The sequence below is a fragment of the Tinamus guttatus genome, unplaced genomic scaffold, assembly GCF_059628265.1.
Source record: "Tinamus guttatus ecotype Peru unplaced genomic scaffold, ASM5962826v1 Tinamus_guttatus_pri_ptg000058l, whole genome shotgun sequence".
Taxonomy (NCBI): domain Eukaryota; kingdom Metazoa; phylum Chordata; class Aves; order Tinamiformes; family Tinamidae; genus Tinamus; species Tinamus guttatus.
Window position 1 is genome coordinate 1,686,733 of NW_028288592.1, and position 24,171 is coordinate 1,710,903.

Sequence of the window (24,171 nt, forward strand, 5' to 3'; positions counted from 1 at the left end):
TTTCAGCATGAATCATAGCTTTCTTTTCAAGTGTTTGGAAAAATTATTTCAACTAGGTTATTTTTTGTTAGCATAGAATACTTTTAGCATAGAATAGCATAGAATACTATTAGCATAGTATTATTGCTAGTTAGCATAGAATACTTTTGTTACTCTGTTAGGGTAAAAATCCATTTCTGTTTTCATAAGGGTTTTTTGCATCTTTATCTTCACTATCTGAAAATCTTTAAATATTTGGTTGTCAAAGTGTGTTTATAGGAAGAGGGCTGTGTGTATTTATATGCATATATTAATAACTATAAAATACTTTCATATCAAATTCCTTCTGAATGGAGTATAAATCTAGTGGGTAATGCAGTGGTGCTCTTTATTTTTGACAGGACCACCTCCTCCCCTTCCCCCGTTGCAGCCTGCTGGCATGGATGCTCCCCCAAATTCAGCAACTAGCTCAGTTCCCGCCGTCGTTACGACGGGGATTCATCACCAGCCGCCTCCTGCTCCACCCTCTCTTTTCACAGCAGGTGTAGTACTGAGGCTTTGCCCACAAGGTTTGCTGACTAGAATAACATTGTTTTCTATTTGACGCTTTCGAGATTGTAATTTTATTGTTTGATAGAATAAGTTTTATCTTTATCTTTATCTTTATCTGTCTATCTATGACAGTAACATAACACTTTTTTCTAACTTAAGACAGAAGTAAAATTTGCATGTAAAATGTGAATCTTGAACAAGGAATAATGCTATGTTTAAATTGTGTTTAAGCAAAAACTTGTCATGCCGTTTTTTACGGTGATAATGTTCTGAAACAGACTGTTCCATTGTAATTGAACCTTATAATTAAATGAAATATTACATTTGCAAGTTGTTCTTTCTTAACTGCAATTTATTTTAATTAGACAATCTCTTTGTTACCAGAAACGTATGACACAGATGGCTATAATCCAGAAGCTCCAAGTATAACAAACACTTCAAGACCCATGTACAGACATAGAGTACATGCTCAAAGACCAAATTTGATAGGACTCACATCAGGTGACATGGATCTACCACCCAGAGGTATGGTCTCAAAGCTATGCTTACTAGTTTATCTGGTCTCTTATATGACTGGAAATTGTGGCATCTCTCAGAGAATGTGATCCTGGAAAATAAATTTTGAATCATTTGGATTTCAGAGAAATATAACTGAACAGGGAATTATACTGATATGTTGTTTTGCCTTTTTACTGGTACAGTGAAACCTGTTATGTGGATTGTATGGAGTACACAATTTTTAGACCTAATAACCAGACACTGTACACCTCTTAAATAGAAAAATCTTACCTTTATTTAATAAAATCTTAGATATTTTTTTTTATTGTGGAGGGACTGGGGTAGCAGTCAGCTACGCTTAAATAATCTTACCTTATAGTTTCTATGGCCATGAGAAAAAGAAGCAGCATATGAAATGGGAAGGTGGATATGAATTATTTTGCCATTTATTTCTATTTTTATTTGCCTTGTATTTAATCTCTGTATTTAAGTTTTCATTAGTATATTTTCAGTGAAGAGTTCCCTATTTTGATTCATGCTGTTCAGCAAGAGCTACTCTCTTCCTGCCTTGCACCTCCCCAAAGGTTGCTCCTAGGTGTCAACACTTTGGAGCACCCCACATTTCCAACTGCTGACATTTTTTTCTTGTGTGTTATATAACAGTAGAATGGAGTATCTGGTGGGACATTGAGAGTGAGCTAAATCATTTTGAGGCAGGTGCCTTCTGTCACATTTTTCTTTTTTCCTTATGTATGATGTTTTTTAGACAAAATTAAAGCTATTAGCTATTTCGATCGGTCACAGCATCTGTTAATAGTTGAGACTGTGAATCTATGACCAAGATTTCATCCAGTTTGAACAAAGATAATAATCATTTCAGGATAAACAGTTTGTTTTTCAATGCACGGTCAGTATGAGTAAGAAAATACAAAAACAATATAACGTCTCTGATCTTTTTGCAGAAAAACCTGCTAATAAAAGTAGTATGAGAATAGTGGTAGATGCTGAGTCCAGGAAAAGAACAATTGGTGCAGGGGAAGGTGGAGTTCCTACTAAGAAGACTTGGTTTGACAAGTGAGTGATGATCAACACAAAGTTGCCTTGATAGCTGGAATTTGTTGGAGGTCTTTTCTGTCATCTGAAACAAATATAAACCAGTATAATTACAAACAATCTTAACTCTGAATGAGTGACTGTATTAATATAAATCCTACTGTGCAGGGGTCTGTGTTTGACTGTTTTCTCTCAAAGACAGTATAGAGATAACTGAAGTTGCTTGGGGTGATAATGAGATCTACTTCCCAAAACCTGGAATGATCTAAGGAATAAGGAAGCTGCAGTGTTTTAGTCAGGCATTAAGGGTGGCTGGTTTTAGTTTTGAAACGCGACCCCTATCACTGCCAGCATGGATTGAGTTTTAGGACATGTTACTGTTATAGGATGTGGAGTGCAGATTTCTTTTGAGGTGACCCAAGGATGAAAGGTGAGACAAGATAACTGGGTTGGAGGAGAGCCTTGGAGATATTTAGGTAAGGAATCAGAGGATTTTGGAAAATAGTTTTTGAAGAGAAACACCATGAAAGAAGCACGAATTCACTGACAGGAGGGCATTGTTGGAAATTATCTTGCAGATTTATGCACTGGAGAATGCTGAGTGTAGGGATAGAGGAGATTGCAGGTGTTTGAGCTTGTGCTCTTTTCAGCTCCTCTAAAACTGTGGTACTTAGGTCTGCAAATATTATCGCCACCCACCCCATTCTCCTGTGTAGGTGTATAAAGCTTAACATTGTATTTGCTAGCTTGCTATGGATTTCTGGCTTGTTGTTTTTTTATCTTATTGCAGGCAAAATTTTAACAGAACAAACAGTCCAGGTTTCCCGAAAAAGGTACAGTTTGGAAATGAAAACACAAAACTTGAATTGAGGAAGGTTCCCGCAGAACTTAACAATATCAGCAAACTTAATGAACATTTCAGTAAATTTGGCAACTTAGTAAATTTACAGGTAAGAGCCAACAGAAGAAAAAGGCAGTGTCTTTTGACTTAATACTAAAGATAAACTGCTAAAAGGAAGATGCAAAGTGCTTTGTAACTGCTTCTTTGAAGCTGCTTAGTTTTCCTAACTTGTTTTTAGGCACGATTTTTAATAAACTTGTCATGGAAGAACCAGAAAAGAAATGTTCAGTCTTTGTTTGAATTTTGAAGAAAGGTTTTCCTTGCAGATAAGGCTTCTAAGGTTAAATGTTTTTCCTTCCTCCCTTTCTGTAGTCGTGTATCTGATGTCCTAAACCTCCAGTGTTTTTTGAGGCAAATCGTGATTAGAGAAGACCTGGATTTTTCATCCAGAAAGCAGTCTCTGTTGCATATGGAATAGTCTCTTAGTCCTATAATTGTGATATTATCCCTGATGTATCTGAGTGAAGTACTTATTTTTTTTTTTTTTTTTTTTAAAAAAAGGGCTTCTAAGCAGAAATAAGTAAATAATTAGAGAAAAGATTCAAAAGAGATACCAAGACCTGGAGCTTAGTTTATGTTAACATTACATATGGCAGGCTGCATGTGTAAGGTCTGCATTTTGTACCCAGTGTCTGCTTCTTACTCTGATATTTCTTCATGGTTCTTTATCAGCAGTGATAAGCTTTGTAGGCTGTATATCTGGTGTTTTCACATACACTTGTTTGCCTTGAGAAGTCGGATCAACAGGTGGTAATAGAATATTTGTTGTGCGTATAGATTCAGTACAGAATTAACCTCCTTCACCAATCATAGCACTGACAGAACTAGAATCTCTTAATTGCTCCTAAATATTTCTTAAGCCATTCAGTATAGTACCTAACAGTATGGGAGTGTTAGTAGGCAGTATGATTCAGTAAGGAAAGTAAGGCCAGGTGTATGCATACATACAGAGAGGGAGCAGGAGCTAGAGCAAGCTTTGCTCCTCTTGCCAAAGGTGGAATTTTGCTCTGTGAAAGTGTCTGAAATAGTATATTGCCATCCAGAGGAGAGGAAAGTGAAAATACTTAGTTGTGAACCTATGATGCCAGGTCACTGCCTCCTCTGTTTGTTATGGCAACTGTCTTGCCTCGGGCATTGCTTCCGTTTCTCTTCTAAACAGCCACTCATAGCCACGGTTTGGAAATTGTTTGACTTTAGGTATTTTGTTTCTTTTTTTTTTTTTTTTTTTTCTTCCCTCCTTAAGCATTCTTCAAGTTTATTAATTTAATTTCAGTGTTGCTTTTGACAATAGCAGGCTTTTCAGGCTGAATCATGAATAGGGAATACTCATCTGCTGACCCATACTGGATTTAAATAGTAAACTTTTGAACCTCCAAAACTAGTGATTTTACGATAATATTGACGCAAACAAAAATCCTATGTTCATAAGTTTTGTTCTTCTGTTTTAAATCATAGGTTGCATATCAAGGTGATCCAGAAGGTGCTCTGATTCAGTTTGCCACACATGAGGAAGCAAAGAAGGCTATATCAAGCACAGAAGCAGTATTAAATAATCGTTTTATTAAAGTTTATTGGCATCGAGAAGGCAGTGCTCCACAGTTACAGACTGCTGTACCAAAGGTAGAGGGCCTTCTATCTAGAATCCTATGTAAAATATACTCTCTTTAAACTATTAGATTTTAAAAATGTTCAGAGAAATAAACAAAGTACTCCGGAAATAGTGAATAATGAAGTCATTTTTTTTTTCCGTAGAAGTTATGCTTTAGCTGTAGATTTTTGGACCCCATAAATACAGGGTACAGGATTTGATTAGCAAAGTACTTAACATATTTAAAACCAGTATGTGATGTACAAAGAATTAGTCTACTACTTGTCTTATGCAAAGCAATGTTTGATGTTAGTGTGCCAAATAACTGCTATTTTGTTTTAACTGAAATATCCTTTTTTAAATTCTAGTAATCATGAAAAAGCAGATTGGTATTTCTTTTTTTTCTGGAAAGATAATCTTCCTTTTCTTGCCAAAGCTGCAGATTTTTGGGTTTGTTTGTTTGTTTTTCCATTTTCTTCCTTTTTCCTTTCCTGATGATCTGTCACACTGCAGTAGGATGAAGCAGTATAGTCTGTTTTACACACAAGTACTCTGCTCTGTAATTTTCACTGTAGAAGAGGAGAGCTGCATTAGCCTAATTTTATGGGAGCAGATTAGGGACATTTTCCATTTTGGGGTTGTCTGAATTGCACAGTGAAAGCATCTATGGGTAACTGTCAAGTGCATAGAAACATTGACAAGTTTTTAAGCGTATAAAAGAGTAATTGTTGTAGTGGAGCTTATTGGTAAGTATGGGCAAACCAAACCCCCTTTCTTAGCAAGTTTTGTAGCTCTACCAGAAATTACAGAAGTGCTTGGATTCTCCCAAGTTGCATACATTATTGGATGAGAGTTTGTAAGTTAGCTCCTGGCATTGCACATCCATCTAAATGCCTGGGAATCCTGCTTGGGCATCCTGCGTTACTGGATATGCTATCAGTGTGAAGCAACCAGTTCCACACTTAAAATGTGAGATGGGCTTTGCAGCAGAAACATTTTCATGTTTCTATATGCCATGGAATAAGCTATTATTGGAGGATTGTTTCATTGCTATTCTAACTTTTGAATGCCTTCTTACTTGGAGTGGTGTGCACTGTCTTTCAGAATCAGTGATGTAGTTTTCCAAGAGCAGTCGTCCTGTTGATGTTCTAGGTAGCAGTTTCCGATGTCTCCCTTTTTTGTGCCAAAGGGGGTGCTTTTTATCTACACAAATACCGTTTTAATTACTCCCATTCACACACTCCCAGTTACCATCTTCTATATTGATTATGAATCTAAAATGGTTGGTCTCGAAGCAGTGCTACTTTCAAAACACGAGGGTGGTTTTTACTAAGCTTGGCCTGCACCTGATGAGACAGAAGAGAGTGGTGAAGAATGTCACATACATTCACCTGAGTTAGCTGTTGCTGCCATCAGCTTATTTGCTGATTGCAACATCCAGATTGGAATATTGACTGTATATTTCCAAACGGATACCTAGGCTACATATTTCTAACCCAACAAGGCATCAGTTTTGAATAGTCTGCTGTTTTCTAGTCATGTTATCAACTCCTCTGGCATGTTAACCTTGGCAGTTTGCAGTTGGGTTTCACGTGGTGCCAAGTAACAGTGTTAAGGGTTCCTGTTTCATAGACAGCGACCCTTTATCGTGTGTCGAGAGCCTGAAATCTGTTAGGGAGGAGGGGGCGCAAAAAATAAGAACTTGAGCTTAGAAATGAATAAGGGTGACACCTTTGTAACAGACGGCTGGATGAGTGAGGAAGTGTTTCTAATTCGTAAACATTTCATAACAATGAACAATTACCTCCCCTTTAACTGAAATTAATGTTTTGTATCATATTCATAATTTTTGGAAGCTATTCTCTTTTAGCACTTCCATTTTTGTCAGGGTTTCTGCTGTTTGCTAATTTAAGTTCACCTGTGTGTATGGTGGTTTCTAGGCAGATTTTCTTTTTTTATTTAATATCTGGCACTAAAGATAGATTCCACCAAGATTATTTGTCCCTTTACTAATATTCAGTCCTGCACAATTTCTCAATTTTTGGCCATTATGATTGCCTCGGCTAGATTACTTTGGCTAGTTTGGGGCAGTATAATTCAGAAAGATTCTGAAAGGGGCAGGAGAATTAGTAAAGATAGTGAGAGAGTCAGCCATAATAAAACATCAAATAAATAAAAGGCTTCTGCCAAGAAGCGAGAATAATCTGTCCACATGTCTCTGGCAGGCTTAAGAAGGCTTAAAAGCACAGAAGATTTAAATTGGACACTAAAACATTTTCTCATGCTAAATTATGGTGAAATAGTCTCATTTCATTCACCGCATAATAGCAAATGCCCAGAGAGGTAATAGAGGTGATTGGGTGCCCCCTTTTTGACCTGTGTGGCAGAAGCAGCGGCCGAGAGGTGACGTGGGGCCCCGCGCAGCACGTGCAGGGCTTGGCTCAGGGCTCTTCCTGCCGCGCCGCCCGGCTTGACCGGGAGGCAGGAAGAGCCTTTGGAGCGAGAGGCAGGAGGAGATGTAAGGCTCAGTGCCCTGCGCGGCCGCGGGTTCCCCGAGACGCGCGTGTGGCAGCTGCTGCTCCTCATGGTCCCTCTGCCTCTTTCCCGGGGGTGGCTCCAGGTGATCCAGCCCCTGGTTCCGCAGCCCAGCCTGCCCGTGGTGAAGCAGTCGGTGAAGGAGCGCTTGGGCCCGGTGCCTGCCAGCAATATTGAACCTGCGGAAGCACAGGGTGCCAGCACAGACGTCGCTCAGGTATGTGCCCGCAGCCAAGGAAATTCAGGCTCTCTTTTCCTCTGCTGGGTTCTGCAATGCATAAATGTGTTCCAACAGCTGTATTCTTCAGTTACTCATGTATTATAAACAGGCATTTACCACATTAAAGTGGTAATTGGTAAGTGGTAATTATTTGATTGTGAAGTTTCCTGTATAAAAGTTTCCTCTAAATGCAAAGAAATGTCTTTTGTACCAAAGAGGAGTGTTCAGTCTTTCAGGCCCTAGCTTTTTATTTTTCTTAAAATCAAAACCCCGCAATATTTCATTAACCTTTTAAGTTGCATTTTCTAAGTTTGAAAATAAAAAGCTATCCTTTTTGTTATCTAAAGGTTATATTGCTACATACTGATTTAAAAGATTCCAACATAGCTGATTTTAAAGGCTGACAGAGATACTAAATACTTTTTCCTTTTTTCCCTCTCTATATGTTGCCTTGTTGATCAATGTAAATCTTTTGAGCATGAATCAGTTTTTTTTCTTGCCCTTTGCTAATCCCTAACCACAGAATTAAAAACAGTGCTTGGCAAACTCAGTGCTGGATTTTACAGTACATTTTTTATCGAAACTAAAGAAAAAAATTAATTCAGGCCATATCTTTCTGCTTCCCACGTTTTACCAAAACCCTCAAGAGATCAGAGTGATTTTTTTTAATAATGTTGTATTCGAACTCTGTATTATACCCAATGAATTGCAAGTCAATGCATGTGCCTGTTTGTGAACTTTATATAGGTTGTGCTATTGCTGGCAATTAACATGACACTAATAAGTGCATGTTAAATCTGCGAATTGTCAAAAAACCCTGCAATAACTGAACTCCTCAGAAATCAAAAGTTCCGTTAGTTACTACCTGTTAAGTAAGTAAAACCATTGGGGACTAATGGTCGGCCTTCAGAAGTGTTTTCGATATTTGTACATCACTCTTAAAACAAGGAAGAAGGTAACTAGTACTGGTATGAATCATGCCATAATTTAGCACGGTACTCTCAATTTTACATAGACTCAATTCTGATTACCTTGGAAGTACTTGATTATTAGTATTGAGAGCAATTTAAGAATTTTAAATACTTTTTTTGAAGTATTTTAATGAACCCATGCTGATAATTCTCTGCCTTTTAACATGTCATGGCCTACTTCGAGGAGAATATCTAGTCTGGTCTGTAATTGCACATTTGGCTATATCCTTGTATGCACAAACCTATTTACAAGATAGAGGTGTATGTTGTCAGTAAAATTCTATATCTAAAATACAGATGCGTTAATATTTTTCTTGAATTGTTGCTCAGAAGTCTGTTATTTTACTAATTTTTAAAAATCTGCTTTGCTAAATTATTAACATGTGGACTCGTACAGGAAGTTGTAAATTATATGTAAAGTTAAACATATTTGGAGGATAATTTTGCTTTGTTTTCTTAGAATGTGACTAAGTTATCTGTGAAAGATAGACTGGGTTTTGTCTCAAAACCAGTGACTCCGACAACTGAAAAGGTAGGTGATTGTCTCCTGTCGCCTTCCTCCTATATTTAATCTTCAGGAGAATGTATTTTGTTACGACATCCTTTGAATCAGTGTTCCTGTTATTTCATAACTATGAGTAGTTATAAACTGATACACAGAAACTCGCGTTAGCGAACGGCTACAGTAAGAACGAAGCGTGGTAGCACAGAAGCTGCTATTCTGTTTTTTTACTTTAATAGATTTTCTGTGAGTTCATATATAATACCAAAACTCCAGGATCCTGAGTTGCTGGAAGAAAATAGAAGTGAATCTTAAATAAAAATTAATTTTAATATTACACGTTTTTTATAGAAAGCATTCCTATATTTGGTGTTATATCCCTTGAAAGGTGATGCTGTAAACCTCTTATTTCTTATTTGGTTGGTCTTAAAATTTGAAGTGCTTGGGGAAGGATAAAAGCGAATATACAAAAGACAAAGCGAGGTAGGTGGAAAGACACCTGAATGATGTTTATCAGTTATTATATATTTTGCCTGGTGGTTGCGGTTTTCAGAACATGGACTTACGTGTTTGCCTTAGTAATGAAATTCTTGATGCGTGTCCCAGACCTGTTCAGATATATTCTGTTCCAGATTAATTAGCGATCAGGTCTCCCCAGTATTTACAGCATTCAGAAGACTTTTGTTAGAAAGGCAGCAAGTTTCCCCCAACAACAAGATGTCCCTCCCTGGGCGTGCATCTTTTCTCTTTTGACTTGGCCTGACCTGAAGCGAATCAAGCATCCTCAGCATTTTATTTCCCTTGGCAGTGCATTAGATAAGGCATTTAGTGAAATGCAATCAGTAAAGTTCACTCTAAATACACTGCTCTACTTATTTTGCACACAAAGATACCAGTATTTAATGCCGGGCTATAAGTATATAGGGTATCTGACTTCAAGTCAAGCCAAGCAGTCCACTTGCATACACTGATCTTGGCTTCTTGCCTGTATTCTAGTTTGGGTTAATTAGTTGTGCCCCTAAATCATTACAGATAAATGTCTTGCAGTGTATTCCTGAACTACATTTTACACATGTGCCATATACTTGCTTTAATAATAAGGTCTGCTTCAGTTGAAATAGGAGTAGTTTCTTCTTCTCTCCCCATAGAGTGATTTATTCTGAAACAGCAGAGCAAATTCATGCTAAAATGATTGTGTCGTCTTATACCAGGGACTGACTGGGATTAGTTGCTGGGCTCTTTAATGGATTGATTATGAAGCAGCATTTTCCTTGGTGTGGATTCTGAAACTGCCTTTGACCTCTTTTGGGTTAATTTTTTCCCTTCACAAGGGAATTCTCTGCTTCTTCTGCAGTGACTCTGGTCTGTGGTGATTAGAAATGAGCATAGTAACAGCTGTCACACATCACAGTTCTCGTGTTACAGATACTTCCCTGCTGCTGACTGAGTGCAGGGAATTACGACAACTTAGACTGGCTCTGCCTCCCGTGGAGCAGGGGGAAAGGAAGAAGAAACAGTCGTGGCGAGGCCTGTTAAGATCTGGATAGAAACTGTTCTTACCATTTGTGAACTCAGGAAGAGATTCACAGTATTCTCTCTCATGAATACTGTTAAGACATTTGCAAGGTGTTGCTATTTTGCTTCTGGCTCTTCTGTGTTAGTGGAAGCAGGTTCATCTGCTGTGAACTTGTATTAAGAGAGGTAATGAGCTTGATTCACTGCGCCGTGCAGGGAGGTCAGGGATCAGGGAATGTGCCAGGTTGGTTAGTTCTGTTCTTGGTCCTCTGCTTCTCTGTGATGTGACCTGTCCTAAAGCTACTTGGCAAAACAGCTAAATGTGTGGGATGTGAATGGTAGCATATGGTGATGTGTGTTACAAAAGATTTAAAAAGTTTACTTCATTTCCTTTTTAACAGACTGCTTAAAGGACTTTATATCGCTTTTATAGTACCCCATAACCTGCTTTGCCTTTGTCAAAGGCAGAGAAGGGGAAAAAAAAAAAAAAAAAGGAAAAAAATATCGGCACTGTCTTTCCTAGGAAAAAATACTGTTGGGAGAGTTAATATCAATAGCACAATGAAGAGTAAAGGTTTTGTATGAAGTATTCCTGTGTAAATTCTTCTGATCTCTTCTGTCTTTCTGTTGTTTCTTGGCCGTCCCTTTTTTCTCCTGTCTTTGGGTGTTGATTTTCAGGGAGTGCATGGTGACCAGCAGACTTTGCATGCATCTCTTAATCTTCACTTGGTGCATAAAGTGTTATTAAACTCCTAGAAGTTGGTACCGACTTGCAGTTGCTGCGATTTGCTAACACGGAAGACAAGATCATGGCGGGATCATCTGCAGCAGTTAGCCGTGGATTTTTCCAGTACTACTGTAGTCAAAATGGCCCTTAGGAAATAGAGAAGCCCAAATCCAAAAGTGCTGTTGAGAGTATGTCTTAGAGAGGCTCTAAAGCAGAAACAGTTGTGCTGTTGTAAGTTTCCATGCCTCACTGGCAGTTTAGAAAAGCAAACAGAGGGACATGGTCTCTTCCTGTGCCGTATGGTAGGACCGCCCAAGTCTCTTCCTTCGCTGTGCGGTGTTAAAGACTTCCCGGTGTTCAAGTACATCATCTTGGCTAGGCAAGATCTACTTTTCACAAACCTGAATATGAAAAGGAGCTGTTCTGTCACCCTTGGGCCTTAGTCTCTAAAATTACATTAATTTTTTTTCCTAGAAAATCCAGCCATGAAAATTGCACTTAAAACTTAACATATTTAAAAAGAAAGTTATTTGTGGGCAAATCTGTCTCCCGTTTCCTTAATTATGCTCAAATACTTAATTTTTATGTATTTCAAACTTTGAAGTACATATGAAATCTTAGTATAAAGGATTTATAATCTGCTCATCATTCCTATGTATCTGATGTTGTTATCTTTTAAAGAAAACTAACTTCAGTTACTCCAAGCATACTTGTTTCACCAAATTTTAGTATTCCGCATTATCGGAATAGACAAAAGACACTTATTTTGAAGCATTCGTGTGTGTGTGTTCTTTAAAAAAAAAATGAAATTCACTGGCAAAAAATAAAACAATTTCCTTCTATAGGTTTTATCCACTTCTACTGGCTTGACAAAAACTGTGTACAACCCTGCTGCTTTGAAGGCAGCACAGAAATCTTTGCCTGTTGTTTCCACTTCCGTGCTAGACTCTAATGAAGCACAGAAGAAAAAACAGGTAAATTGAAACACTTCTTTACAAAATAGACCTAGATTGAGAATTTCTGACCGCTAGAGGTAGTGCACGATGTATGTTCATCTTAAGAACCTAGATGGACCAGTTAGATTCAATTTTGCTGTTATGGTTTCCTTTCAAAGTTCAGAAAAGAATCGCTCTTGGTTCTGTTAGTTTTTTTTTCTTTATTTTTATTTTTTTTTTCCTTTTTTATGGCAGCACAAGCACCTCTTTAGGAGTTCAGAATATGAGAATTTGTTCCCTGGAAACAGGATCTCCTTGCTGAGGCATCAGTTGTCCCTTAGGAGGAAGGAGGGAGCATAGTGTAATCACTGTCCTCCTCCATTAAGCCCTTCTGAAACTGGCCTTTATTCTCATCGTATTTTGAATTTGTAGTGACCAAACTTTGAGAGAGCTAACTCACTCTCTTTTATTGCTTCCAAACTGCAGTTCTTCACCATCCATTTTTGTTTCTGTATAGGACTAGATTTTCTCCTTAATTTTTAAATTAAACAGAAAATATGAAAAAATGCATTTCATCATCTCTGCATGAGTTGCTTAGTTGTAGTTTACCTTAGCTAGATTTTTCAGAAGAGCCCAGTTAAGCTTCTGTTTTAGATTTCTTAACAGAAATTTCTTTAGTTTCTTTATAATTCAGAAAAATTAAATGTAGAACGGTGTGTACCTTACTGGTTTTAAGTTACAAAGGAAGAGTTGAATACATCATCTGAGCCTTGCACAGAAGCTCTGAAAGCAGTATAACTGTTAAATGAAAAATTTAACTCAATGGTAAACTTCTGGAACTAATGTCAAATTTAATTTGCAATAGCAATATGCAGCTGCATGTCACTTGTGGCATTGAGCAAGACTTTCAGGAAAGCACTTCTAATTTTGATATTTCATTTCATGTTTGTCCCTTAAAACATGTTTTTCAGAAGTTAGAGCCTTTACCTTACCACTTAAGAAACTAAAAGCCTTTGAGATGGTTTAAAAAAAAGTTTGAAATAAAATTATTGACTCATCATTGCAGTTGTGGCTCTTTTTGCAGAGGAAGCCCTGGAGTCTTGCTATGTGCTTGGTTCCTTTTTTTTCTTTCTGGTGGCTTTTACTGTCTTTAAATATTGCAAGATACCAGCAGTTGTGGAAAAACATGGTTTTGTGGGACTTATTTCCTCCTTTGCTCCTCCATCTCTCTAGTTTTTCTTTGCATTCATCCCCATGTCTTGTCTTCCCTTTCCATTCAGAAAAAAATATGATTGAAAACTATATTTCACAGAGCATAATTTTTTTGACATTTGGGACTTAGAGGCATTATGACTGTTTCTTTTCTCAATTGGGCGTTTACATCCTTGTGGTAGGCACTTAAAACTGCAGTCTGATCCCATCCGAATGGTGACCCAGAAGTGCAAAATCTTCTTCTGCCTCTCCTCTTTTATCCTATCAGATATGTTGGTATCAAAGCTCCATTGTTTTCTGCAAATATCTTGGTATCTAAGACCCTTTTCATTCTGCATCCAAGAGCAAGAAGCAGCTGCTTTCTCCCAGGCAGCATTAGTAGGAGTTGAGCACAGCAGCTGTGTCAGCTTCTGCTCCTCCTCCTGAGTGCAAAATGTTACCAATTTACCAGTTTCCATTAATTTGCCAGTTATGATATTGGGTGTCTCTTTCGAGCAGCTAGAGCAATAGTGTTCGGCCATTCCAAGCTGAATGGTGCAAAAGTCAGGTGCAAAAGAGATGATTTTCTATTGGTAACTTTTTTTTTTTTTTTTTTTGGCCTGGGACGGTGTTCTTTGTTGTGTTTAATGGGCTTGCTGTACAGTTGCTTTCAAGATGCTGCCCCTTGCATGCTTGGACTCTTGTTTGTGGTTAGTGTGCTTGCTGTTCTTGTGGTAGTGGATTATTTTGCCTTTCAGCTTTACTGGAGTTGTATAAGGGATTACTCTGAACACAAGTAATCGTGAGGTTTAGCGTTTCCCAGCACAGATACATGTGTAGCTGTATGCAGTGTAGGACGTGGCTTCTGCCACGAGTTTGATGTTGCTTAGTTTTTCTAAATATAACTTTATTCCCTATTTGTACTTCACACTTCTGATAGTGAGGGGCTTTTTTTTTTTTTTTTTCTTTTTGTGGTGGTGTGGTTTTTGTGTTTTTGTTGTTGTTGTTGTTGTTGTTTGTTTATTTTAATTTTTTTTAACTGTTAACAAAAAAACCATAGTCAATTATTGCTGAAGAGTTGTGAGCTATAGTATACAGAAACCTTCTCTTCTGTTTTTTTACTTCTAGGAAGCATTACGACTTCAGCAAGATGTGAGAAAAAAGAAGCAAGAAATCTTAGAGAAGCACATTGAAACACAAAAGGTAAAATGTTACTGTTAAAGAAAATGGGCAATTTAGTTTTAGTTGTATATCTCCATTGTTAAAATCTTTCAGAACATTTAAGCATAAGTTACCTTAATTGGCCTATAAAAGATTCCTATTTTCTTTTGAAATGGTAATATCATTTTCAATTTAGAGCTTTAATCTAACTTGTCTTACTAGTTTACTTCAGAACTGCAGGCTTCTGCAATTTACATACGGTTTTAGATAAGATTGCCAAATAAGAGTGCAAAATGTATGGCTTTGGGGGAGGAGTGATATCCAGAGTCCTACTTCACAGCACAAGGTGAGGTGGCTGTAGAAAAGGAGTGCTCAGATGTAGGAGGGGAAAAAGGCCAAAATGTGATTAAGGTTGATTGTGAAATACTCAGGTATGTTGCACAACCTCAATCTAGTTAAAATCAAGATGCCGGGTGTTTATTAGCAGGTAATTAATCAGAGAATAAATGGAAATCTTTATTTGAATATAAACTGTTAAAAGGCCTCTATAGTGAATTTGAAAACCGTGGTGAAAGAAGTGCAGTGTTCTGTTTTACCATTATTTGTAATGAATACTTGAAAAGAGATCACATATTGTAGTTGAAAGTAAAAAGAAACTTTTAAATTGGACAGATGCTGATTTCAAAGCTGGAGAAGAATAAAGCCATGAAGTCAGAAGACAAAGCTGAAATCATGAAAACACTGGAAATTCTGACTAATAGCATTACCAAGTTAAAGGATGAATTAAAAGGTGTATCATCAGGAGGAACTCCTCCCCTAAAAAGCATGAAAACCAAGGCTCAGGTCAGCTTTTTAATAAGATTAACTTACATGCTTATGTCATTTGAATGAAAATACACAACCATTTAGAATTATTCAAAACCTTGTTGTTCAAAGTTTGAAGTCTTCTATGAAATAAGATTTTTCTATCTTTGCCCTCACTTTAAAGGCATATTGTTAATTTAACAACTGTGGTGTTGTCTGAAATGCTTACGCCGGATTACACAGGAGGTATAATATCTGGAAGATATGTAATGAAAAATGCTCTCTTTTTGTTTTATCTTCTGTGCATAGTCTTTTGCTTACTTAAATATTTCATGGAAGTCAGGGAATCAGTATTTTTAATGTAAGAGGATTTGCTCGGCACAGATATTGGAAACAAAGCTTTACTGCTTTATGAAACTGGCTGACTACTGTAGTGGTACAGAATATTTCTTTGTCAGTGATTTTTTTCAGTTTTCTAAACTGTTAAAGTTGATCATCACACCAGTCAGTTTTTCTTTGGTTTATCTACCCGTATTTAGTCTGTAGTCATGAGAGGAGTTTCTGTTTTCTTTTAACTGTTTTGTTAGTAAAAAAAGACTTGATATTGGTCTTTTGTACGGCTACAAACAGTTTTCCCGTCCTTTGCTTAAATGTACAACTGTATCACCTTCTTAAATGTAATATTTTCCTTTCTGTAGAAGCATTCGGTCCTAAACAGACCACAATGTGCTTGAGAATTCAGAAAGGATTTTAAGAATTACTGTCTCAAGGAATCTTCAATTGTTCTTTTAAATAAAAATAGCACTACCTTTCCTTGCTTTATCAAGTAAAGAAGTGCATACTAATAAAAAGTAGATTTTTCCACAATGTATTTTCCTGTAGGAAACAAAAACTCTTGATCTTATGAGGCCTTCTTTTTCTCCGTTCAACTTCTGAATCTCCATAATGCTTAATTTTCTCATGGTTGGGATACTGTTTTAAAAAGTTGATGTAATACTGCAACCCAGGTGTAGTTTAAACAGATCATTAACTTTCATTTCATTTTTTCTACTTTTTTTTAAAAAAAATAAATAAATAGAAATACAGGTGTTAAAATTGACTGCATTGTAGCAGTGACGTGTGTTTGACAAGGAACATCAAAACGACTGTCAAAATGACCTGTATGTTCTCAGTGGGGCCTCTTATATCATTCCTGAGTCAGGCAAAAGCTCCAGCAGTGTATTTTTGTTCTGGGAACGGGCATAGATTGTAATTACTGATAGTTGAGTTCGGATACTGTTATTCCAATATAGAGTTGTTTTCCCTGCTGTGTCTTAGAGGTGGGACTAGAGCAGATAGTTCAGACCCTGATAATAGGTCAGACACTGCTGTAGACTGAATTGTTCTTTAAATTTCAGAGATTGGAAAAGAGATTTTTCTGATGTTTTTGGGAGATGCTGAACCAGTCTGGTTAGGAAGCAAATGAGCTAGACCTGTCTGTAAAGGGAATTCAGATGCAAAAGGCCCAGAAATTAGCAATATTTTCAATGCTGTATTTGATTGTAGAGAACACCTGCAAAAGCCTAATGCTTTTAGCAGAAAAACTCTTCTTCTGTGGGTGGACACTGCTTCATAAATTTGAACTGGTAAGATGAGTTTATAGCAGTTTTGAGCTAAGAAAAGTTAGTTCTGTTTGGTCACATGCAAAGAAAGGAAAGCAGATCCATAGAAATGAAGCGTTAAAACATGGTGAATTCTTAACTAGAAAATCTTAAATGCAGTATTTTAACCCATGATAATTTTTTTTTTTCCTCCTCAGAGTGGTCCAGCAAGTTCTTGAAGTGGTTAATATTTCTGCAGTGCAACATTGCACAGGGCGGGTTGAGGCTGGAAGAGGCCCTGGGGGATCCTCTAGTCTGACCTCGCTGCTGGCCGGGGCAGGTTGCTCAGGGCCACGTCCAGTCCCGTGTCGTGGACATCACTGAGAGGTTCCCCCGTGTTCGTTAGCGCCAGGTGGCTCCCCTTGACAGTTCCTTCATCACCCGTGTCAGAAAGTTGCCATCAGGGCACTCCCTGCCCTTCTTCTAGCAGGTATCAGGGTGGTTCAAGTCCCTCCGGAGGGACCAGGGTCTTCAAGCCTGAGGCTTCTTTCAGTCATCTGAAGATGACCTTGTAGGACCTTAGCTGATAAGGCCGGTCTGTGGTCGACACTCATTGCTGGGCTGCCCACATTGATCCTCCCTCTTCGTTTTGGCTCACAAGCTCTGAGCTGCCTTCCCAGCCATCCCAAGGCAGAGCTCCGGGTGTTCCTGCCACTTCTTGCATGGAGCGTGACCCTCCTGCTCCTCGCTGTCCCTGTCTGTCCTCCTCAAAATCCCCATCCCGTCCACTGCAGCTCGCCAGTTGTGAGCTGTCCCTCCTTGTCCCTGGCATCTGTGCCCAGAGCCCTGATTTTCCCCAAAGGTATGTAGTTAGTGGACAGGCTTTTCAGAGAGGCACCCACTTGCACCGATTACTCCAAAAAGGTATGAGAGCTCCCCCCTGCATATATCTGCTGGCACTTATATACAGCGTATATGTATAGTATAGAGAGATGGATGTAATCGAGGCGGTCCTTTTCCCCCTTTCAGCCACGTTCTGTTGGTCACAGGATCTCTCTGACCGCCAGCACCTTTGCTTCCCGCTTCCCCGCTTCATACTTTTGTCATCCTTGATGAAGATGATATGCTTTGAACTACAATGTTGATACAATTCATGAAATGGTTTTCCCTTTATCTAGGTATATAGAATGGGAAGAAACACTTTAAGGAAGCCTATTTCCTAATATTCTGCTCTTCATGGGCTTTTTATAGAAGAATTGGTTTTAGCAAGATGCCTAGAAATGTAGCTTTTGAGTAGCTTCACTCAAAGTGTGCCTCTGGAAGCGTTGGTTTGATAACATTTCAAAGAGATGGAGAAAAGTAGCTGTCCCATCTGACTTTTGTGCAGGGGAGGAATTACAGGTCCTTCAATTACAATGCACTATTTTGACAACTTTCTGAAAGACTTTGCCCTAAGTTCTCATGCATTTTCTTAGATTTGGAAATGCCAGGCAGTTCACAAGGCTCTGCAAGCCTTGTAGGGCTCATGTAGGGCCCATGTCCTTGCCTTGTCGTTATCTATTTTTGTCTTGTTGTGGTTCATGCAGATTACAAAATGCTCTCTCTGAGTACAGAAATCTTGGCTGCCTCCTGGTATATCTTGAAGGAGGCATTTTCTTCTTAAGACTTTGCAGAGCTCTATAAAGGAAATTCTTCACTCAGTGCACCAGAAATAAAGCTCAGAAAGTCTAGACATGTCATAGCACAAGAGTCTGAGTTCAAACTGGTGGTCATTGTTAAACTTCAACGGTGGTGGTTTTTGCAGTGTCATTGATGCATTGTAGCAGAGTGGGATTTGACAGAAATACTATTCCTCAGCTTGGGAAACTCTGAAAATAATTACAGGAGAGGATGAGGTTTTCTGTGATTGCTGTAGATTACCAGAAAGTGAGATTGAAATGGGCTCAGATTGAAGTTGCCAGTTGAATAATCCATCTTTTTTTTTTTTTTTTTTTTTTTCTTTTCCTTTAAAGCTCCCGAGGGCCCGGGGGGTAACAGAGATACAAAAAGCCTTTTTCTCTCTATCATGCATTGGTGATCATTTGGTTTCCAACAGTCACAGCTGCAAAATCTTCATCTCTTGACAACAAGCCCTTGAATACGTTACATGCCATGGTTTTCAGTCAGCAGGTGTAAATGTAAAATTGTGTTTCATGATCTGCTATAATTTTCTTTTTTATTTGTGATACCGTTTGAACATTTGGTTGCTGCTCTTTTTTTGTTTGTTTGTTTTTTTAAAAGTTCCCAAATTGGAAGAAAACTTTGGGTAAAATTTTTATGGTCGCACTAATTGTCCTGCACCTGCACCAACATCTGCACCTCAGTCGTTATAGTGAACATGTCTGAATTTAGGGACACTTTTCAGTTTCATATATGCTTTTGCCCTTTCTACTTTTAAGATGTGGTGTGCTGCAAGGCCATTTTTGGTGCATTAGAGACCAAGCTTTTGTTAGCAGAGCTCTTGTTACTGTACCACACACTGCTTGTTCCACCGTGGTCTGGGCAGAGCTACCATTAGTGCTTTTTGCACCTGTGTTAATCTTAGGAGTTATTTGCCATATTCAGTGTAGATTATGCAGTTATCCATGATTGCATTTTTTGTAGAATCCTTTTTATCTGATTATCGCTACCATGTAATTCTGAATTTTCTATTTTGTGTATCCCTAGCTCAGAGCCAATTCCTTGGCCTTGTGGGGTAGATTAAAAACTTTTACACCCCTGGTTTCAACAGCTTGCTCTTGGCGCCTTGAGGGTTTGTCTTGCCAAGAAGACTTCTGAGCCTGTGCTTGATAAGTTTCTGAAGTTGGAAACCTGGCATAGTAAGCAATATGACTATAAAGCCACTACTGTGATTTAAATTAATAAGGTGCAATTTAGCTAAGTTTAAAATCTCAGTCAATCTTCTAGTTTTCAAGTGTCCTTTCTATGCTTCTAGGAACCTGTTTTCCAGGCAGAAGTGCTGTGATAGACTTCTGAAGACCACGTGAAGACCAGCAGTAGCCAGTTTTTAAGTCTCTGTATTTTTCTCTGTAGTTACCTACTGACAGGAGTACAACAGTAGATTCTTGGATTTTATCAGAAAACTGTTTCTCCACTGGAGAGTGTGAGCTGTCTAACAATTTGCCATAACAATTTCTTAGATGCAGAAAGAGTTACTAGATACTGAACTGGATTTATACAAGAAGATGCAAGCTGGGGAGGAAGTTACTGAATTGAGACGAAAATACACAGAGCTGCAGTTGGAAGTATGTGCACCTCTTATTTTGTAACACTTGCCTTGTAGCCACACAGCTTCTCATAATTTTTATTAGCTTGTGTTATGTGTTGTATGCTGTTTTTTTTCCAGAATATGACTGTTAAGCTACATATAGGTGGAGATATTTAGCAAGAATATTTTCCAATACCACTTTCTGGATTCTTCATAAGTAGAGAAATAGTAGCATGCCTTTAATTTTGAATACTAATCACTTGAAATTCTGTAATTGTTTGGGTGTCGTGGCATTTTATAGCTACGCAGTGATTGTGCCTTCACAAGATCATAGTGTATTTTTAAATTACTGCCTATAGGTCGTGCTGTGTCTGAGATAAAACATTATGTGATCTTGTATTTTTACGTGTCAGTATCCTCTTACTATTAACCAAAATAGTCAAAGTCCCCCAGAGTATTATTATTATAGAATTACCTACACGAGAAGGTAGACTTACAACATGGAAACATGTTGTCCTAAGAAGTGCTCAATGTGTAGAACCACATGCTTGCTGTTAAAGGACTTGTTAAAAAGAGAAAAAAGAGGGCTGTGTAAGAATTTTCAACTGTGTCTTATTTTAATCAGTGCTGAATGGCATTGGGGGTTATTTCATGTTATATGACACCTTTTTTTCTGGTATAATTGTGCAATATTCACTTAATTACATGATATTCTGTCTCTTTTTGCTCTTAAGCAACTGCTTTGCTGCTTAAATTCCTCTTAAGGAAGTTTGGTCCTATCTTTTAGCTCTTCAGATTGACAGTAATTACTAATAGTACTCACCTAACTTTGACCTTGAAGACTTATTATTTTCAATGTCTGAGAATATAGGAGAGAGAAATTCTCTGTAGAATAGAGAAAATAAACAGAATGTGTAAAGGATTCATTCATTTATGAGCTCATATGAGCACATTCATATGGCAGATTGCATCATGCCTTAAAATTACAGTTGTTATGTTACGCTGGTAATTGTTAAAATATCTTTGTTAATAAGTGAAGCCAACTGAGTAGCAGTGACATGGAAATGTACACTAACAATATGTATTCTAAATGATGAATATATATTTCATAGCTACTCTAAAAGATAGGTAGGTTTTAAAACCTACATTTTTAAAGTAACATACATTAGGTGATCTTGAATATAGCAGTACTTCTGTAATCATGCAGTATAAAGGAAGATGCTAATTGGATGTGCTAATCCTACTGCACTTCTATTGAGTCTGTTTATACTTCTGCTTATGAAAAAAATAATTTAGCTGCTCATCGAAGTATTTTTTTTTTACTAATAAAATGGATATTCTGATGCCTTTTAGCTAATATTGATCATAGTAGATACAGAAGAATTAGAGTTGTAAATAAAGCACACTGTAAGGAATCACATGAAATGTATCCCTTTTATAATTTATGAAGGGATCAAATCTATGTGTATGCTTGTTTTTTAATTTGTCACTTGTTTGAATCCTAACTATTCATTTAGAACAGCTTTTATCCAACCATTGTCTTTGTGACCTTCAATCCTGCACTGTTTGCATCTTGCTTCTGTGGCTCGTAACCTACCATTCTCTTCCAGGTGGCCCTGTGTTTACTGTGGGAAAAAGCAGACAGGATACATTTGGAATTGTTGAAGCAGCCTATTTTTATTTAACTTTTCCAGTTATCATACCCTTGAAAATCATTAAGAAACAGCTTTACTTTGGCAAAAAATATGTGAACTGTTTATGTGTTATAGTTATCCGAATAAGATCGGAAATGGAAAAGCCATTACAGATCGTTCTGCTCATGAGGATTATTGCCATCAGTGTCTCACCTGTAAACTCCATGTATGGCATAGGCTAAAATACTCTGTTCTGGTGATTTTGCTTGATGTTTTTATTCCTACATTGAACCTGCTTGTTAAAAAAATATATATACATGTTACAAACATTCAGATTATGTGTCTTAAAATTACCTTTAAAATCTTCAGCTTTAGCAAGTTGAAGGAAACAAAACAACTAGATATTGCCATTGGCCCTGAGAGTTTTCTTAAAGATAGTGCCTGCCCGTTCTCTGGAAGGGAAACACAGGTACTGTGGAAATTGAAATGTGTGGAGCACTTTAAAGGGCTCTTTAGAGCTGCTGTTTATTCCTTACAACTCTGTGGTCAAAAGCCACCATGCTGCTTTGGGCCTTAGATTAAAGTTCCTGGTTGAGAATTAGGAGAAGAATTCAGTACCAGATCAAAAATAATTGTTAATGACAAAATAATTGTTAATCAAGTTTAGAAGTTGGGCTGTAGTTGCCATCTCCTGTGAGCCATTGCTTTCACAAGCAAGGAGTCTTTTAATCTTCTAATATCTGATTTTTCTACTTTTTTTTTTTTTAATTTCCCATCCTGTTATTGATCTGTTAATAATTTAAGGGTACTAGTTCTTTCTTAATGTTGTTAACATGTTAATTTTTGGTTATTTCAAGTTATGTAAATTGGTCCATCTGAGGCTTGTTTGGGGATGTGTGTTTGTTCAGGAAACAGAGAATATGTGTTTGTGTGTATTCTGCTAGCTACTCCGATCATGAATTATAATACATGGCCATGTTATGTATGAACATCTTAGGCTGCCAAGCGAGGGATTCTTTCTGCCGTTCGTGGCAGAGGGGTTCACGCAAGAGGTCGGGGTGCATCGCGTAGCAGAGGTAGAGGAATCCGAGGCCGGGGTAGAGGCAGAGGAGTTCCCGTGCACGCGGTGGTGGATCATCGGCCTCGGGCCTTGGAAATCTCTGCGTTCACGGAGACTGATAGAGAAGACCTTCTGCCTCACTTTGCGGTATGTGGCATTTTCGCTTCCTCTCCTCTGGGGATGATGCTCTTCAGTGCTAAAGGAGCTTCAGCCCATTCCATTTGGTTCATTTGGTAATCTTATTTAGAGATTGGTATATAGCGTGATCTCCCTATCTTTGAAAAAGAGGGTGCATCAGAAAAAAAAATGTAAAAACAAGAAATTGGTTATAGTAGCATCCCTGTGCCTACATTTAGAAATTTGGGTTTATTGTTTATTTGTTTTTTTTTTGCTTTTTTTAATATACGTTCACAAAAAATTGGGATATAAAATAATGACTTTAATATTCAGTTACGCAGAACAGAATACATGTAAAAATTTTAGCAAATCTTTAGGCATAAAAGGTTAAATACCTGAAGGGATGGTGCAAACAAAGAATACTTTTCAATATCTTGTAGTCCCTCTATTTTTCATAAAATATCTTAGCAAACAGTTACCAAAATAATAAACATGGTTCCATGTATTCAGGTTACTTTTTTTTTCGATAATACCTGTAATCTTTTAAGTACGTTTTGCATCTATTATGATAGCAAGTTGATCTGAAGTCTTCAGCATTTTTGCCTAACCTTCTGAATTTAAGACTAATAGTGAGAACTGTGCATTTATTGGTAGACCTTGCCAGGAAAGGCACAAATTTCTCGCCCTTCGTTTATATAGACCTGAGAATTCAGAGTTCTTTCTACAAGCTTTTTTTTGTTTGTTTGCTTAAAAAAAAAAGTCAAAAAAATGATACAGATTTTTTTTTAGCTTTTTTTATTTGATGTGAAAATGTAATAAAATGAGAATTGAGCAGAAGGGGAAAAATCTTTGTCCTTTTCAAAGCCTACGGTAAAGGGAAATTTGTTTTTGTTGAAAGAGTGCTGAGAATATCACAGAATTGGCATAAATCATGGGTGAGTTTTTATCCCCCTCTTCCTTTTTTCCATATTTAGTTTCAGTAAAAGGATACAGTATTCTAATTTTATATGATTTCTAGAACATTCTGCATAGGACAACATTTGTAGAGGGGGAGCACTTGGGTGACAGAGCCCTGGAACAGGCTGCCCAGAGAGGTTGTGGAGTCTCCTTCTCTGGAGATCTTCCAAACCCACCTGGATGCCACCCTGTGCCACGTGCTGTAGGTGTCCCTGCTGGAGCAGGAGGGTTGGACTAGATGGTCTCTAGAGGTCCCTTCCAACCTTGACCATTCTGGGATTCTGTGGGAGGACTGTGTCACTAAGCTTTTTTTTTTTTTTCTCTTGCTAAAAGCAATTTGGTGAAATTGAAGATTGCCAGATAGATGACTCTTCTCTCCATGCAGTGATTACCTTTAAGACAAGAGCAGAAGCTGAAGCTGTGAGTATAATCTTTGCTACAAAG

The 24,171-nt window shown here is 37.7% G+C and overlaps 1 protein-coding gene across 3 annotated transcripts in view; it reads left to right on the forward strand.

The window, feature by feature from the left end:
- RBM26 (RNA binding motif protein 26) overlaps nucleotides 1-24,171 on the forward strand; it is a 52,594-nt gene that overhangs the window by 20,172 nt on the left and 8,251 nt on the right. The window contains exons 8-20 of one of the 3 annotated variants that reach the window (XM_088540279.1): nucleotides 381-548; nucleotides 916-1,056; nucleotides 1,992-2,103; nucleotides 2,873-3,032; nucleotides 4,439-4,603; nucleotides 7,192-7,323; nucleotides 8,758-8,829; nucleotides 11,887-12,015; nucleotides 14,296-14,370; nucleotides 15,001-15,171; nucleotides 19,892-19,996; nucleotides 22,591-22,800; nucleotides 24,061-24,147. In XM_088540279.1, the coding sequence (XP_088396405.1) occupies nucleotides 381-548; nucleotides 916-1,056; nucleotides 1,992-2,103; nucleotides 2,873-3,032; nucleotides 4,439-4,603; nucleotides 7,192-7,323; nucleotides 8,758-8,829; nucleotides 11,887-12,015; nucleotides 14,296-14,370; nucleotides 15,001-15,171; nucleotides 19,892-19,996; nucleotides 22,591-22,800; nucleotides 24,061-24,147 (1,727 nt within the window). The remainder of the gene's footprint in view (nucleotides 1-380; nucleotides 549-915; nucleotides 1,057-1,991; nucleotides 2,104-2,872; nucleotides 3,033-4,438; nucleotides 4,604-7,191; nucleotides 7,324-8,757; nucleotides 8,830-11,886; nucleotides 12,016-14,295; nucleotides 14,371-15,000; nucleotides 15,172-19,891; nucleotides 19,997-22,590; nucleotides 22,801-24,060; nucleotides 24,148-24,171) is intronic. The other 2 variants (XM_088540280.1, XM_088540282.1) reach the window with 2 other exon arrangements.